Consider the following 18,706-nt stretch of genomic DNA (forward strand, 5'->3'; position numbering starts at 1 on the left):
GTTCATTTACAAAATGTATCCCCCACCCTCCCACAACGGAAGTCTTGCAGCTGGCTCAAAATGTTTTTAATAAATAAAACAGGTCACCCGCAGGCAGGCATTTGCAAGACCAAGCGACGTGCAAACTTGTAGGAAGTCTGTTGGCTGAAAAGAGCAGGGGAAAGAAGGCACACTGGCCCACGTTTGGATCAATGTCCCCTTTAAGCTCGTGAGCAAAAATTTTACTTTGTGAGCTGCTGCCATTAAAGCTGTGAGTTCCTGGCGTTCAAGTTGTGAGCTGCTGCATCAATAAGTGTGCTCTGGGGTCATCTTTCCTGAGCGAAGACAAAAATGGGTGAGCTGGAGGCGAAAAATCTGTGAGCTAACTCACGCTAACTCAGCCTAGAGGGAACACTGATTCGGATGACTCCAGACCCCTCTGCAGTGTCCAGGCTGGGCCGGAAAGAAGAAGATGATATTGGATTTATATTCCGCCTTCCACTCTGAATCTCAGAGTCTCAGAGCGGCTCACAGAATCTCCTTTATCTCCCTTCCCCACAACAGACACCCTGTGAGGTGGGTGGGGCTGAGAGGGCTCTCCCAGCAGCTGCCCTTTCAAGGATAGAGTCTCAGAGTGGCCTATAGACTCCTTTCCTTTCTTCCCCCGCAACAGACACCCTGTGAGGTGGTGGGGCTGAGAGGACTCTCCCAGCAGCTGCCCTTTCAAGGACAGAGTCTCAGAGCAGCTCACAATCTCCTTTCCCTTCCTCCCCCACAACAGACACCCTGTGAGGTAGAGGAAGATATTGGATTTATATCCCGCCCTCCACTCCGAAGAGTCTCAGAGTAGCTCACAATCTCCTTTACTTTCCTCCCTCACAACAGACACCCTGTGAGGTAGATGAAGATATTGGATTTATATCCCGCCCCCCACTCCGAATAGTCTCAGAGCAGCTCACAATCTCCTTTCCCTTCCTCCCCAGCAACAGACACCCTGTGAGGTAGATGAAGATATTGGATTTATATCCTGCCCCCCACTCCGAAGAGTCTCAGAGCGGCTCACAATCTCCTTTACCTTCCTCCCCCACAACAGACACCCTGTGAGGTGGGTGGAGCTGAGAGGGCTCTCAAAGCAGCTGCCCTTTCAAGGACAACCTCTGCCAGGGCTATGGCTGACCCAAGGCCATTCCAGCAGCTGCAAGTGGAGGAGTGGGGAATCAAACCTGGTTCTCCCAGATAAGAGTCCACACACTTAACCACTATACCAAACTGGACCTAAGACTGAGTAGGACTGGAAAGGACAAAAGGGAATACCACTCTACACAGAGAGTGATTAAAATATGGGATTCGCTGCCGGGGGATGCAGGGATGGCCACAGGCATAAATGGGGAATGATTCATGGAAGATAAATCTATCAGTGGCTTCTAGCCATGGTGACTGAGGGAAACCTCCACATTCAGAGGCAGTCAACCTCTGAATCACAGAGCCAGGAGGAGGCAACATCAGGGGAAGGCCTCGGCCTTTTTTCCCCTTTTGTTGGCTGTCCAGAGGAACTGGCTGGCCACTGGGTGAGACGGGGCTGGACTAGATGGACCCTCACTGGTCTCATCCAGCAGGGCTGTGGCCACTGTGGGAGACAGGATGCTGGACTAGATGTTAAAGCGTTAAAGATGTTAAAGCGCAGAGTGTTAAAGCTGCAGTACTGCAGTCCTAAGCTCTGCTCACAGCCTGAGTTCAATCCCCGGCGGTAGAATGGGTTTTCAGGTAGCCGGCTCCAGGTTGACTCAGCCTTCCATCCTTCCGAGGTCGGTAAAATGAGTCCCCGGCTTGCTGGGGGGAAAGTGTAAAAGACTGGGGAAGGCAATGGCAAACCACCCTGTAAAAAGCCTGCCGTGAAAACGTTGTGAAAGCAACGTCACCCCAGAATCGGAAACGACTGGCGCTTGCATAGGGGACCTTTCCCTTTTCCACTGGTCTCATCTGGCAGGGCTCTGGCCGCTGTGGGAGGCAGGGGGCTGGACTAGATGGATTCTTCTGATATTCTTATGGGGCAACGGCGGGACAGCCCCAGGGCTCAGCCCTAGTTAAACAGAAGCCTCTGGGGGAAATGACAGTTCCGCAGCTTGTGGGAAGGAAACTGCTAGACTTCCAGCCTAGACTAGGGGAGTTCGAAGGCCCCAAGTCAGTCTCGTACCGGCTGCTCCACAGGTGGGGCTGCGCTGATCTCAATCAAGTTCTCCGGTTCTTCGTCCTCAGGGGCTTCCTCGGGAATCACCACCACGGGCTTCACGTGCTCCGCCAGGGCCGACGCCCGCAGGAAGTTGGGGGGGTTCTGTCAGAGGAACACAAAAAGGAGCAAATGTACTCCTAGTTCATGCAAACAAATCCTAAAAATACCGCTTCGTAATTGTCCGGACTGGTTGACGCACTGCCACACACAAATTAGGAAGATAAAAGGAAGAACTTCTTCACCCAAAGGGTGATTAACATGTGGAATTCACTGCCACAGGAGGTGGTGGCGGCCACAAGCATGGCCACCTTCAAGAGGGGTTTAGATAAAAATATGGAGCAGAGGTCCATCAGTGGCTATTAGCCACAGTGTGTGTGTGTGTGTGTGTGTGTGTGTGTGTATATATATATATAAAAAAATTTTGGCCACTGTGTGACACAGAGTGTTGGACTGGATGGGCCATTGGCCTGATCAAACATGGCTTCTCTTATGTTCTTATGATGTTCTTAAGAGGAAGCATTGAAAACTGCTTCTCAAATACTGGAAGGCTACTCTGTCTGAACTTGTCTTTACTTTGATTTTGCAGTATATCTGCTTCTTTCCCCCCCAACTTTGTAAAATCAAAGCTTGTAACTTGGCATAACTTTGTCAGCCCATCACTGGGCCTGCCTCCACACCCTCAGCTTTCCCACCTGCAAAAAAAATAAAGGATGTGCCTTGCACACCAAAAATTTGGGTTGGATTTTCCCCCCGACAGTGCACACTTCAATTTCCCTTTTCTCTGCTCGTCATACCCAACTGCCCCCCCCCCCAAATACTTGTACAAGATTACGTGACTGATCCTTTCTGCTTCACAATGGTAATGTTTTTGAATGTTCCATGGCACCACAGTGGCTGAGCTAAAAGGCAGCTTGGACTAAGACAAACATGAGTCATTTAGGGCAGGGGTGGCCAACGGTAGCTCTCCAGATTTTATTTTTGCCTACAACTCCCATCAGCCCCAGCCATCAGCCCCAGCCATTGGCCATGCTGGCTGGGGCTGATGGGAGTGGTAGGCAAAAAACATCTGGAGAGCTACCGGCCACCCCTGATTTATTGGCTCTTTAGCCCCGTGGCGCAGAATGTTAAAGCTGCAGTCCTAAGCTCTGCTTACAACCTGAGTTCAATCCCCGGCAGTAGCTGAGTTTTCAGGCAGCCGGCTCGAGGTTGACTCAGCCTTCCCTCCTTCCAAGGTTGGTAAAATGAGTCCCCAGCTTGCTGTGGGGGGGGAAGGGTAGATGACTGGGGAAGGAAGTGGCAAACCACCCCGTAAAAAGTCTGCCGTGAAAACGTTGTGAAAGCAATGTCACCCCAGAGTCGGTAACGACTGGCGCTTGCACAGGAGACCTTTCCTTTCCTTAATCACATATGTATGGAAATCTTATTTGCTACAGCAGCCCCTGAATAAACAGTCTTTTATAAAGTACCAGGGACCAAAAGCCATTTGTTTTCGACTTAAGAAGCCCTGAGTTCTAGTTCTGAAGATAGGCACGCTTGCAAAGGCTTTTGGCCACTGAGCCTGATGGAGCCTGGTATATGTTCCAGGATGCTGTTCTTACACTTCCCATGCTCCAGGACCAAACTTTCATTCCACAGACAGGTTTGGAGTTTGGGTCTTGCAATCTTCAGCTCTAGGGCAAATGTACACCTGCACACAGTAACTCACAGCACAAGTCACAAGAAAAAGAGAGGGTACCTCTGGCAGCCGCGGGATCTGGATGAGACGCTTGAAATACAGCATATCTGATGCTCTGTTGAAAAAGTTTCTGAGGCTAGAAGGGAAAAAAACCCAAGGAGATGTGTTCATAAGCATATATGAACATATGAAGCTGCCTTATACTGAATCAGACCTTCAATCCATCAAAGTCAGTATTGTCTACTCAGACCGGCAGCTGATCTCCAGGGTCTCAAGCTGAGGTTTTTCACACCTATTTGCCTGGACCCTTTTAGTTGGAGATGCCGGGGATTGAACCTGGGACCTTCTGCTTACCAAGCAGATGCTCTACCACTGAGCCACCATCGCTCCCAAGCAAGCAAAGAGCAGGAAAATGAGCCCTACTGGATCAGACCAATGGTCCATCTAGTCCAGCATCCTGCTTCCTTCACTGATCCTGTTCCAGGATCAATTTTATTAGGAGGATTGTAAGTCCGATTGTGTATTTTATGGTTGTGCTATTAGTATGTGTTATTGCTTATTTTTGTAATTTTGTGTTTTGGTGTAGTGGTTAAGTGTGTAGCCGGTTTGGTGTAGTGGTGAAGTGTGCGGACTCTTATCTGGGAGAACCGGGTTTGATTCCCCACTCCTCCACTTACAGCTGTTGGAATGGTTTTGGGTTAGCCATAGCTATCGCAGGAGTTGTCCTTGAAAGGGCAGCTGCTGTAAGAGCTCTCTCAGCCCCACGCACCTCACAGGGTGTCTGTTGTGGGGGAAGAAGATATAGGAGATTGTAAGCCGCTCTGAGTCTCTGATTCAGAGAGAAGGGTGGGCTATAAATCTGCGGTCTTCTTCTCCTATTTATGCAATCCTGTGATATTGTAGATGCTCTACGTTTGTTTTGTCTTTTATATATGAGAAAGACTTCGTTTCATTTGTCAAAACAGCTGTTGGGCCGAGGAGATCTTGGAGAATTCATCCAAGCACTTTTGGACAGAGGAGAATATCATAACAAGCACTTTTCAGTCTGTTGGGGTCTGGTGAAATTTACTGTTAAACATACTTTTGCACACCTGAGAACCCCTTCTGGAAGACCTCGCAGCCTCTGTGTATAGGTTCAGAAAGAGTACCTTGTTACAGATAATACTGCATATGTTTCCTATGGCTTATACAGTTTCGTGAACGAATATCATGTACCTTCAAGCTCTGCTTGTTCCCAGTGAAATGCTTTTCTTGCTTTTTGCACCTTGGTGACTCAGGGGGCCCTTTCCCATCTCTGACTCCTTCACTGGCCAGGCAAATGCTTCCAGGAAAGCCACAAGCAGGGAAAGCCACAGCTTTAACCTATCATTTGTCCCCCAGCAACTGGCAGGTAAGGGTAGAGTGTCGCAGAACATGGAGGTTCCATTTGGCTATCCCGGAAAACAGCCACTGAGGGACCAACGTGACTAATACTCCTTGAGAGAAATCTCCTCCCTCAGCTATGTTCCCCTTTAAATGGCCAGTGCAAAATCTTGTGGCAGCAGAGCCCTCAAGCCCCACAACTGCACTTGCAAACATACAAGGCTGAACATTTAAAACAGGGATGGGGAACTTCTGTCCCTTGGTCTCTTGGTGTGGCCCTCGGGGATTGCTGGGCTGAACCGAGCCATGTGGCAGCCTCTCTGGGGCCTGGCTGGCCAGCGAGGATCGTGGGGCCCAGCCGCGCTGTGCAGCAGCCTCCCCAGGGCCATGCAGGGATCACAGGGCCCAGATGTACTGTGCGGCAGCCTCCCTGGGGTCTGGTTGTCTGGCCAGAATTGCTGCAGGGCCTGGAAAAGTTACTGTCACAGTTCAGTTTGCACTTGATTATTCCAAATGGTGTGGCCTATTATGCTAATATTAGGGGGGGGGGTCTAATATGCTACTGAGTTCCTGCTGGACTTTTTCTACAAAAAAGTTCTGGACCTATGCATTTGCCTAGGGTGGCAGGCCGTGTGTGTGTGTGCGTGCCAGATTAGGCTCTCCCCACATGACTTCAAATAAAAACAATTGTTTCCATTAATTTTGCTGGCCTGAATCATTCTCCCTTGGCGGAGCACTGTTTTTTAAGTTAATGACTTTTTCTTATGGCCCGCGAATGATGTTATAAATATCCATATGGCCTTGGCAGAAAAAAGGTCCCCCACCCCTGATTTAAAAAGACAATAATGTCTCTAGAATCAAGTGGCAGAACTCAGACACAGGTCTCCTAAAGGCTGCAGCCATTACCTGCGGAACTGCTCGTGGAACCGGTCCCGATGTCCTTGCAGCGTATCAGCTGGCAGGCCTGGAACAGCCAGAGAGGAGAAGGAGGAAGTCAAAGCCCTTAACGTGCCACATGCCAACACAGCCTCTAGAATTACTGGCCCCACAAACTGCTGAAGCCCCTGCTCTGCGTTCATTTGCAAGCCAATACAAAGGTCATCCTTCCTCCTTATAATCCCTGGGCCAAAGGAGGCCCGTCTGAAAGCGACCAGAGACAGGGCCTTTCCGATTGCAGCCCCGTTGGTGGAACCAGCTCCCGGAGGAGGTGAGGGCCCTGCAGAATCTTGAACAGTTCCGCAGGGCCTGTAAAACAGCCCTCTTCCGATGGGCATACAACTGACCGATACCGGGATGCCTGAATATTCAAACGTATGAACATCAGAATATTTGAATACTGGAATACTGAAGAACCGACTTAAGGAAGAGGTAGCATAGTATATTGATGTGTGTTTTATGTATTTTTATGTATTTTACTGTATAAATTATTAATGTATTTTAAATTGATCTACTGTTAGCATTCTGTGTTGTAAGCCGCCCTGAGCCCGCTTTGGTGGGGTAGGGCGGGATATAAATCGAACAAAATAAAATAAATAAATAAAAATAAAAATCCTTCCAGTTCCAGTGATGTGGATACAGCGCTATTTACAGCAGGGGTCCCCAAACTTTTTGAGCCTGTAGGAACGTTTGGAATGCTGAGAGAGGACGGTGAGCACCACGCCCCAAAATGGTTGCCACGGGAGGCAGACCTGAATAGAATACCTCACGCCTTCTGGGGAAAAGGGAAGCCTGAAGAGGAAAGGAACTGCACGCTGACGAAGGAAAGCCCAGGAGCTTCCTAGTCCTCCTGTTCCTCCAGTGGAAAACCACAGAATCATAGAGTTGGAAGGGACCTCCAGGGTCACCTAGTTCAACCCCCTTCACAATGCAGGAAATTCACAAATACCGCCCCCTAAATTCATGGGATCTCTTCTATTTGAATGAGGGTGGTCAATAACTGCGGGCCCATCCACTTTCTGCAGGGTTTTTTCTGTAGCAGGAACTCCTTTGTATCTTAGGCCACACCCTCCTGATGTAGCCAATCCTCCTGGAGCTTACAGTAGGCCCTGTACTAAGAGCCCTGTAAGCTCTTGGAGGATTGGCTACATCAAGGGTGTGTGGCCGAAGATACAAAGGCGTTCCTGCTACAAAAAAAGCCTGGAAAGCCTGGCGGGTGCCAAGGGAAGTAAAAAGAAAAAAAAGGTAGTCCCCTGTGCAAGCACCAGTCGTTTCCGGCTCTGAAGTGACGTTGCTTTCACAACGTTTTCACAGCAGACTTTTTACGGGGTGGTTTGCCCTTGCCTTCCCCAGTCCTCTACACTTTCCCCCCAGCAAGCTGGGGACTCATTTGACCGACCTCGGAAGGATGGAAGGTTGAGCTACCTGAACCAGCTTCCACTGGGATTGAACTCAGGTTGTGAGCAGAGGGCTCTGACTGCAGTACTGCAGCTTTACCACTCTGTGCCACGGGGCTCTGTACTGGTAGGCAATATGGCACCCACAGGCAGTGTTCCCTCTAAGCTGAGTTAGCATGAGCGAACACACAGATTTTTAGTCTCCAGCTCACACATGTTTGTCTTCGCTCAGGAAGGATGACCCCAGAGCACACTAATAATATGCAGGAGCTCCCCACTTGAATGCCAGTAGCTCACAAAGTAGAATTTTTGCTCACAAGGCTCTGCAGCTCAGAGGGAACGTTGCCCACAGGTACCACACCAGGGTACCCTGGTTTACAAAGCGGCTCAGCACTTAGCCCGGCTTTCCCCAAGCAGCCCTCCTCCCCTGCCCCTTCCAGAGCTACTCACACGAATGGAGCTTGAACATCAGCTTGACGGCGTAATGGTAGAGGTGGCTGCAGTCTTGAATCACCTGGATGAGGGGGGCCAGGCGGCACTGGACGGCGGACATCTGGGACACAGCCATGGCCGTGTTGAGCTGCCTGAAAACTGGAAGCAGGAGAGGAGGGAAAGGTGGGTTCGGGGCAGGGCAGACCAATAGAATCATAGAATCCTAGAGTCGGAAGGGACCTCCAGGGTCATCTAGTCCAACCCCCTGCACGATGCAAGAAACTCACAAACACCTCCCCCTAAATTCACAGGATCCTCATTGCTGTCAGATGGCCATCTAGCCTCTGTTGGAAAACCTCCAAGGAAGGAGAGCCCGCCACCTCCTGAATTGGAAGGAACCCCCCAGAGTCATCTAGTCCAACCCCCTGCAGAATGCAGGAAACTCACAAACACCTCCCCCTAAATTCACAGGATCTTCATTGCTGTCAGATGGCCGTCTAGCCTCTGTTTAAAAACCTCCAAGGAAGGAGAGCCCATCACCTCCCGAGAAAGCCTGTTCCACTGAGGAACCGCTCTAACGGTCAGGAAGTTCTTCCTAATGTTGAGCCAGAAACTCTTTTGATTTAATTTCAACCCACTGGTTCTGGTCCTATCTTCTGGGGCCACAGAAAACAATTCCATCCTCTATATGACAGCCCTTCAAGTACTTGAAGATGGGGATCATATCACCTCTCAGCCGCCTCCTCTATGGGCTAAACATCCCCAACAACTTCAACCTTTCCTCATAGGACTTGGTCTCCAGACCCCTCACCATCTTCGTCACCCTCCTCTGGACCCGTTCCAGCTTGTCTATATCCTTCTTAAAATGTGGTGCCCAAAACTGAACACAATACTCCAGATGAGGTCTTACCAGAGCAGAGTAAAGCGATACCATCACATCACGTGATCTGGACACTATACTTCTGTTGATACAGCCCAAAATTGCATTTGCCTTTTTAGCCACCGCATCACACTGTTGATTCATGTTCAGCATATTATCCACGAAGACCCCTAGATCCTTTTCGCACAGACTACTGCTAAGACAAGTCTCCCCCATTCTATAACCATGCATTGGATTTTTCCTACCTAAATGCAGAACTTTACATTTATCCCTGTTAAAATTCATTTTATTGGTTTTAGCCCAGTTTCCCAAACTGTCAAGGTCATCCTGTATCCTATTTCTGTCTTCTGTCATCCCCCAACCTGGAGCTGGCAACCTGAGCCGTCTCCTTCCCTCCGTGGAAAAGCAAAGAAGAAGAAGAATTGCAGATTTATACCCCGCCCTTCTCTCTGGGGATCTCCCATCCCAGGATTAACCAGGGCTGACCTGGTTCGAGAGCTCCAAAACTGGCTTTTATATCGATTGCCGGTTAAGCTGACCATGAGATGACAGCCAGGCATCTCAGATAGCAAGAGACTGTGCATGTGTGTCATAAAATTGGACTGGGACTATCGTAGAGGTAGGGTTGCCAAGTCCAATTCAAAAAATATCTGAGGACTTTGGGGGTGGAGCCAGGAGACATTGGGGGTGGAGCCAGGTGACTTTGGGGTGGAGCCAGGAGACTTTGGGGGTGGAGCCAGGAGCAAGGTTGTGACAAGCACAACTGAACTCCAAAGGGAGTTCTGGCCATCACATTTCAAGGGACCGCACACCTTTGAAATGCCTTCCCTCCATTGGAACTAATGAAGGATAGGGGCACCTTCTTTTGGGGCTGGGCAGCCAGTTTGGTGTAGTGGTTAAGTGTGCGGACTCTTATCTGGAAGAACTGGGTTTGATTCTCCACTCCTCCACTTGCACCTGCTAGCATGGCCTTGGGTCAGCCATAGCTCTGGCAGAGGTTGTCCTTGAAAGGGCAGCTGCTGGGAGAGCCCTCTCCAGCCCCACCCACCTCACAGGGTGTCTATTGTGGGGGAGGAAGATAAAGGAGATTGTGAGCCGCTCTGAGACTCTTCGGAGTGAAGGGCGGGATATAAATCCAATATCAGCATCTTCTTCTTCTTCTTCTTCTTCTTCTAGAATTGGACCCCCTGGTCCAATCTTTTTGAAACTTGGTGGGTGTTTTGAGGAGAGGCATCAGATGCTTTGCTGCAGATTTGGTTTCTCTACTTCAAAAACCAGCCTCCTCAGAGCCCCAGATACCCACAGAGAGCCAGTTTGATTTGGTGTGAGAGCCAGTTTGGTGTAGTGGTTAAGTGTGCGGACTCTTATCTGGGAGAACCGGGTTTGATTCCCCACTCCCCCACTTGTACCTGCTGGAATGACCTTGGGTTAGCCAAAGCTATCGCAGAAGCTGCCCTTGAAAGGGCAGCTGCTGTGAGAACCCTCTCAGCCCCACCCAGCTCACAGGGTGTCTGTTGTGGGGGGAGAAGACAAAGGAGATTGTGAGCTGCTCTGAGTCTCTGATTCAGGGAGAAGGGCGGGGTATAAATCTGCAATTCTTCTTCTTCTTGAGATCAATTCTTCAATATGTGTGAATCATCCCAGATTATTGTGGTGCGATGTAAGTTGTGTGATGCATGTGACAATTACCGTATTTATGATGGGCTGATGTGGCATTTTGTGACCCGGGCTTAATTACATAGGACTTATTAATTCTTATTTTTCATATTTCCTTGTACAAGCAGTTTGTTTGATTGTTTACGCTTTTGAGATCTAACAGGATCAGGCTAACTCAGGCCAAGCCAGAGCTTCAAACGTTACTAGCACACTTTTAAAAAAGGGGGGAGGCAGTTACTATTAATAGCTGCAAAAACATTGATTGCCCGGTTCTGGAAAAAGAAAGCAATCCCAAGAAAGCAGCATTGGTTTTGAAAAATGTTGGATATTATCGTAACAGATAAAATTGCTTCTCAAATCTTAACAGTAGAAAACTCTCCGTGGTATTTATTCATTTATTAAATTGGATTTTTAAACTGTCCTGCCCTGTAGAAAACAGGGTTCGGGGTAGCGCACAACACTGGGATACATTCATATAATAAATACATAATTAAAACAGTTAAAAAGAAAGATCTGCAGGGGCAGGCAATAGCAAACCACCTCTGTAGAATCACTTGCCTTGAAAACCCTCTGGGGTTGCCATAGGTCATTGGGACCCGACAGCCCTTTGACACGTACATACTGTTTCTCATAAACTAGCATAAAAAAGGTAAAGGTTCAAGCACCAGTCGTTGCTGACTCTGGAGTCGCATCACAACGTTTTCATGGCAGACTTTTTTCTACGGGGTGGTTTGCCATTGCCTTCCCCAGTCATCTACACTTTCCCCCCAGCAAGCTGGGGACTCATTTGACCGACCTCAGAAGGATGGAAGGCTGAGCCAACCCTGAGCTGGCTCCCTGAACCCAGCTTCCACTGGGATTGAACTCAGGTCGTGAGCAGAGAGTTTGGACCGCAGTACTGCGGCTTTAAATTCAAATTTAACATCTTTTGTGGACTAACTAGGCGGTATTGATGAACTTCCTCACAGGATAGTCATGTAGATGGGAAGTCCTTTTGTGCGGTCGTCAAGCGCCTTACAAAAATCTACGAATGATTATTACCAGGGCTTTTTTGGTAGCAGGAACTCCTTTGCATATTAGGCCACATCCCCTGATGTAGCCAATCCTCCTGGAGCTTACAGTAGGCCCTGTCCTAATAGCCCTGTAAGCTCTTGGAGGATTGGCTACAACTGGGGTGTGTGGCCTAATATGCAAAAAAAGCCCTGATTATTGCAAAACCTTAACAGCAGGACTTCCATGCTCAGAGACGGTCCATCTCCGATGCACTAAAGGCAGGGCGCAAACAAAACCCCACCCACCCCAGCCAGCAGATGGCGCTCTTCGTCACACTTTGCTGGTCAGTTTCTCAGATAGAGATGGAGTGGCCGACTGAGAGATGCTCTGGGTCTCAGGCAGTAAAGCGATCCCTACGTTCTTCTGCTTGAACATCCCAAGAGGCACAGGCCGGCTGAGGAATTAAGGAAACTGAATGCAGCAGGCGACTTATTTTCCCATGACCCAGCCGGCAATTCCGGCTGTCACTAGCTCTGTTGGCTCAGGCGGCCTCCCAGCTGGTGCCAGCGCAGTCGACAGAGATTATAAAAGATTTATCATTAACTAGAAGTGTACATAAACCTCGCTGCGGTTGGAAGGAATGCCGGGGATAGACCAAATCGAATAGGTGCACAGAGAAAGGACTGCCAGCCCCATTCAAGATGTTGGGAAGCTGTTTTACGTTGACACAGGCCGCTGGGCTCTGTAGCTCTGCACTGCTGTCTCAGACCAACAGCTCCCCGAGACCTCAAGCAAAAGGAGGCTATGAGATCTGGAAGGGCTGCGGCTCAGGGACAGGCAGAAGGTTCCATATGGAATTCCCAGCATCTCTAGTTGAAGGCCTGATACCAGAGGTGGCCAAACTGCAACTGGGGAGCCACATGTGGCTCTTTCACACATATTGGGTGGCTCTTGAAGCCCCCACTGCCCTCTCAGCCATCTTGGAGAAAGCATTCTGTCTCTTTAAATCATTTCTCCAAGCCAAGTTAGCCAGCAGTTTGGAAAATGCATTTAAAGTTAAAGTTGCTTATTTCCACCTCTCCCTCCATCTATTTCCTTCCTTCCTTCCTTCCTTCCTTCCTTCCTTCCTTCCTTCCTTCCTTCCTTCCTTCCTTCCTTCCTTCCTTCCTTCCTTCCAGCTCTCAAGCATTTGACGATCATGTCTTGTGGCTTTCAAACATCTGATGTTTATTCTCTGTGGCTTTTACATAAAGCAAGTTTGGCCACTAACATGCCTAAAGTCCATCCTCAACATATCTGAAGGGTCACCTACTCGGTTAGGAACTTGCAGGTGGTAACCTGGGACAGGGCCTACTCCATGGCTCCTGAGTTCTAGAACTCTCTCTCCAGGGAGATTTGCCTGTCCCCTTTTGCCAGCGGGTGAAGGTTTTCTTGTTTCGTTTAGCATTCCTTCAACAATCTCTTCCTTCCTAACTAATGCCTTACTGATTGTTTTTTTATGTTTTGTGTGCAGAGTCAGAGAGTTGGGATGATATATTTAACACATTTAACTTTTTTTTTCTTTTAATGATTGGTTTGGTGAGGTTGCTTTGAATGGTTTTAAAATATGATTTTCCCATGCATGTTTTAAATTGCTACCATATGTGTGGAAATACATGTTTTTTTGTACATGTAATGTAGCGGGGGGAAGGGGGCAGAGACTAGCATTCAGCCAGCAAAGACCACCAACGGCTTCAATGTATTGTAGGGGTGGGGGGACTGTTTCCTGTTGGAGAATACACACATACACATGAAGCTGCTCAGGGATTTTTTTGTAGCAGGAACTCCTTTGGATATTAGGCCACATCCCTCTTATGTAGCCAATCCTTCAAGAGTTTTTGTTGTTCTTCAGTCACACAGTCGAGTCCGACGCCTTGCCACTCCATGGACAAAGTCACGCCAGGCCCTCCTGTCTTCCACCGTCGTCCAAAGTCTGCTCAAATTCGCGTTCGTTACATCAGTAACGCTGTCCAGCCATCTCATCTTTTGCCGTCCCCTTCTTCTTTTGCCTTCTGTCTTTCCCAGCATCAGGGTCTTCTCCAGTGAGTGCTCCCTTCTCATTGGGTGGCCAAAGGATTTGAGCTGCAGCTTCAGCATCTGACCTTCCAGAAAACAGTCAGAGTTGATTTCCCCTTAGGACTGACTGATTGGATCTTCTTGCAGTCCAAGAGACTCTCAAGATTCTTCTCCAGCACCACAGCTCAAAAGCATCTATTCTTCTGCGCTCGGCCTTCCTTATACAAGGGTTTACAGGGCTCTTAATAAAGGGCCTACTGTAAGCTCCAGAATTGGCTACATCAGGGGGGTGTAGCCTAATATGCAAAGAAGTTCCTGCTACCAAAAAAAGCCCTGAAGCTGCCCGTTTCTGAATCAGACCATCAGTTCATCACGGTCACTATTGTCTTCTCAAACTGACAAACCCCCACATTTCTAACTTTTTTGCGGCTTGGAAGATTTGACTTCTGTGTTTGGGAGGCGTCTCGTGAAAGTTCAGAAGCGCTCAGCATCTCCCCCCCCTAACTCCCTCCACAAGCAAAAACGCTCAGTCAGTGCTTGCTGCAATCCCATCTCTACAGGCTGCTAAATCCCAATCAGGACAACAGCAGCTTTGCACACGCGATGCGATTTTGGGGACAGAAGGCCACCTTACCCACTAAACCCAAAAGAAAGGACCAGCCCTGACATCCTGCCCTTTGAACAGTGCGGCCTGCGGATTTCTGCAGATGAAGTTATTGTTAAAAGCACTAGAGCAGACCAGGTGGTTTTTTTTTCACCCATCAACCATAGAGAGGATTCAACTCTCTCCCAAAAAAAACTGGAGAGAAGATTAACAGGATATGATGCACTAGACTAGAAGGAAAGCAAGGGAGGCCGTGCGGACAGATGGCCGCTTACCTGACTCTGCCAGTTTGAGTTCACAATCCATGTAGTCAAACATCTCCACGGTGAGCTGGAAACTGTTGGGGGAGGAGAAATTGCTGGGTGGATAAAGCAAGGTCAGACCGTCTAATGCAAACATGCCATTGTCAGCTTCTGTTTTCAGGCTGACTGTATGCCTCAGAGTGACTTATTTAATTATTTCTCAAGCTCTCTCTGGGGAGCGACAGACAAGGTGGCTCACGGCAAATTGAAGATGAAAAGCACAGCAATATGCAGAATGTTTTGAACAGCACACAGAACCAGGGCTTTTTCCTTTTTTTTTTTTTTTTGAGCAGGAACGTACCGGAACAAAGTTTCCGGCTAGCTTGGTGGCAGGGGGTGTGGCCTAATATGGAAATGAGCTCCGGCTGGGCTTTTTCTTTTTTTTTTTTAAAAAGGTCCTGATTCCAGCCAATCTTTTGCCTCTCAACAGATCAGTGCCTCTGGGAACTTCACATGCTGAACTCACAAAATCATAGAATCATAGAGTTGGAAGGGACCTCCAGGGTCATCTAGTCCAACCCTCTGCACAACGCAGGAAACTCACAAATAAAAGGTGAAGGTGCAAGCACCAGTCGTTTTTGACTCTGGGGTGACGTTGCTTTCACAACGTTTTCACGGCAGACTTTTTACGGGGTGGTTCGCCATTGCCTTCCCCAGTCATCTACACTTTCCCTCCAGCAAGCTGGTGACTCCTTTTACCAACCTCGGAAGGATGGAAGGCTGAGTCAACCTGGAGCCGGCTACCTGAACCAGCTTTCGCTGGGATCGAACTCAGGTCGTGAGCAGAGGGCTCCGACTGCAGGACTGCAGCTTTACCACTCTGCGCCATGAATATCTCCGTCTAAATTCACAGGATCCTCATTGCTGTCAGATGGCCATTTAGCCTCTGTTGAAAAACCTCCAAGGAAGAACTCTTATGGCAATCGCTCTCTCTTTGTTTTCTGTCTACAGTTTTCAGACAAGGCTTCCTTATGGTCCAACTCTCACAGCCATAGGTTACTACTGGGAATACCATCGCTCTGACTATATGGACTTTTGTTGACAGGGTGATGTTTTGACTTTTTATTATACTGCCCAGGTTCGCCATAGCTGTCCTCCTAAGGAGCAAACGTCTTTTAATTTCATGGCTCAACCCGTAGGGATCTTTAAAACTCTAATAAATATTTCCACCTTGCACCTGCCTTTCCCCCCTTCCCCCCCCCTTGCCTACTGGTGTGGCCATTTGTCTCTCCTGCTTTGGAAGGTGGGCTCCAAGGCATCTCTCCCCTCACTAAATCACACTCTCCTAAGCTCCGCTCTCCAACACCCGGTGCTTCCAAATCCGGGGTTGGCAACTCCAGCTTCAGGGGACTGAAAAGTGAAAGCCACCTTGGCTTTTATATGTAACATTTTCACACAAAACCCTTTGGGATACATTCATGCATTCTTGCGTAGACGCTATCCAAATAATAAAATGTTTGAAATTTGTTTTTGTTTTTTTAAATTAGGTATCACCAGATTCAATCCAGGAAAACGTGCTCCAGTTTTCAAAGGTTCGCGGAACGTGAAGCCAGTAGGATCAGTTCATTTCAGAGCTGACCAGTCAAGAAATGTCTTGTGTGACTGCCTAAAGCTAATCTAATGAGAAGCCACGTTGGATCAGGCCAGTGGCCCATCCAGTCCAACACCCTGTGTCACAGAGTGGCCAAAAAACCAAGTGCCATCAGGAGGTCCATCTGTGGGGCCAGGACACTAGAAGTCCTCCCACTGTGCCCCCCCAACAAGCACCAAGAATACAGAGCATTACTTGCCCTAGACAGAGAGTTCCATCTATACCTTGTGGCTAATAGCTACTGATGGACCTCTGCTCCATATGTTGATCCAATCCCCTCTTGAAGCTGGCTATGCTTGTAGCCGCCACCACCTCTGGGGCAGTGAATTCCATGTGTTAATCACCCTTTGGGTGAAGAAGTACTTCCTTTTATCTGTCCTAACCCGATTGCTCAGCAATTTCATTGAGTGCCCACGAGTTCTTGTATTGTGAGAAAGGGAGAAAAGTACTTCTTTCTCTACTTTCTCCATCCCATGCATAATCTTGTAAACCTCTATCATGTCACCCCTCAGTCGACGTTTCTCCAAGCTGAAGAGCCCCGAGTGTTTAAACCTTTCTCCGCAGGGGAGGTGTTTCAACCCTTTAATCATTTCGGTTGCCCTTTTCTGCACTTTTTTCAGTGCTACAATACAAGAAAAAGGACTTTTATGCGCGGTCAAAGATTTCAAATCCCCGGGGAATGGGTGGCAGTGGGGAGACTTACATGTTATTCACATCCGTCCCTGCAGCTTTTTCTAGCACCTCGTCTGTCACTTCGAGGCTGGGGGGAAATTCATGATGCTTTGGGGAGAAAAACAACAAAAGGACTGTAAGTGCCCATCGTTATGCTTGGTTTTTTCCCAAGCAGATTCAAGCCTCTGCCCAAGGAAAACCCACAAGGAAATTTACTTATTTATTAGATTGGATTTGACTTCTAGCCCCCCACCCCCCACCCCGCACAGTAAGGCTCAGGGTGTGTTACAGCAATGCAGATAAAACAACAAATAATAACAATTAAGGAAAAGGAAAGGTCCCCTGTGCAAGCACTAGTCGTTTCCGACTCTGGGGTGACGTTGCTTTCACAACGTTTTCACGGCAGACTTTTTACGGGGTGATTTGCCATTGCCTTCCCCTGTCATCTACGCTTTCCCCCCAGCAAGCTGGATCCTCATTTTACCGACTTTGGAAGGATGGAAGGCTGAGTCAACCTTGAGCTGGCTATTTGAACCCAGCTTCCACCAGGATCGAACTAAGTTCGTGAGCAGAGAGCTCGGATTGCAGTACTGCAGCACTCTGTGCCATGGGGCTGCTCTGAAGGTCGAGGTAGTCTCCTGTGCAAGCACCAGTCATTTCCGACTCTGGGGTGACATTGCTTTCACGATGTTTTCACGGCAGACTTTTACGGGGCGGCTTGCCATTGCCTTCCCCAGTCAGCTACGCTTACCCCCCAGCAAGCTGGGGACTCGTTTTACCAGCCTCAGAAGGATGGACGGCTGAGTCAACCTTGGGCCGGCTACCTGGACCAGCTTTCACTGAGATCGAACTCAGGTCGTGAGCAGAGAGTTCAGACCACAGTACTGCCGCTTTACCACTCTGCGCCACGGGGCTGCTAATAACAATTAAGCGTAACTATAAAATCAGTAAAACCTATAACGACGTTAACCTTCGCAGCTAAGTTAGCAATTGCAAGTGAATGGAAACCAGGAAGCAGTTCGACCTTAGAAAGTTGGCAGAATCAAATAGGGAGCTTGTATATAATGGCTAAACTAACCAAAATGACAAATGCTAGAAGAAAGCAGACGGATGAAGGCCCAAGAAGGGCAGGGCAGAGCAAAACAGAAGAGAGCTGAGCAGGAGGAGGCTGCTACTGAGGAACCTCAGCTTCCTCAGTCATAAGCCAGGCAGAACATCTCTGTTTTACAGGCCCTAAGAAACTGCATTAAGCCCCACAGGGCCCAGATCTCACTTGGGAGAACATTCCATCAGGCTGGCACCAGAGCTGAAAACGCTCTTGGCTCTGGTTGAAGCTAAGCAGATGTCCTTTTGGCCGGGGATCACTAGAAGATGGAGATCCATAGAGCAAAGAGCTCTGTTTGTTTAATTCTATTTATGTTTAATTCTCTGAGGGACGTATCAAGAGAGTTGGTTGTGAAGATCTCAGACTACCTAGAGCTCTAAAAGTTTAAAGGGGAAAGCCTCATCCCTCCTGGATGAGACCAGCGGTCCATCTAGTCCAACGTCTTGTCTCACACAGTGGCCAACCAGTTCCTCTGAAGGGTCAACAACAGGGCATAGATGCTGAGGCCTTCTCCTGTTAAGAAGAGCCTTGCTGGATCAGACAGGAAGCTGTGGCTCTTTCCTTCCTTCCCCAGGGGACCAGGAGGTGGAGGAGTCTCAGCCAATAGAAGGAAGAGAGGCTTGGCTCAGTAGCTCTGCTGTGCGATTGACAGAGCCTGGCAAAGCAAGCTGTGATGCAGAAGGCAGCAAGAGAGAACGAGAAGGAAGCAGATGACAGTCAGTTGCTTGGGAGCCTATTAGGAGCCCTTCGGGAGCCTCATTCGACCCCTGGGCCACATGTCTGACACCCCTGCACTAGATTAACTCCCTTGCAAATCTCCATGGCAGGTGGCTATGA

General features: G+C 48.7%; 1 protein-coding gene across 1 annotated transcript in view; it reads right to left on the reverse strand.

The window, feature by feature from the left end:
• The window catches only part of HIP1R (huntingtin interacting protein 1 related), a 121,837-nt gene that overhangs the window by 45,395 nt on the left and 57,736 nt on the right, over positions 1 to 18,706 (reverse strand). The window contains exons 6-11 of the mRNA XM_060250135.1: positions 16,796 to 16,872; positions 14,475 to 14,536; positions 8,030 to 8,170; positions 6,153 to 6,210; positions 3,945 to 4,020; positions 2,174 to 2,311 (exon numbers count right to left, since the gene is read on the reverse strand). Of these exons, the coding sequence (XP_060106118.1) occupies positions 2,174 to 2,311; positions 3,945 to 4,020; positions 6,153 to 6,210; positions 8,030 to 8,170; positions 14,475 to 14,536; positions 16,796 to 16,872 (552 nt within the window). The remainder of the gene's footprint in view (positions 1 to 2,173; positions 2,312 to 3,944; positions 4,021 to 6,152; positions 6,211 to 8,029; positions 8,171 to 14,474; positions 14,537 to 16,795; positions 16,873 to 18,706) is intronic.

This window comes from Heteronotia binoei, chromosome 11 (genome assembly GCF_032191835.1).
Source record: "Heteronotia binoei isolate CCM8104 ecotype False Entrance Well chromosome 11, APGP_CSIRO_Hbin_v1, whole genome shotgun sequence".
NCBI lineage: Eukaryota > Metazoa > Chordata > Lepidosauria > Squamata > Gekkonidae > Heteronotia > Heteronotia binoei.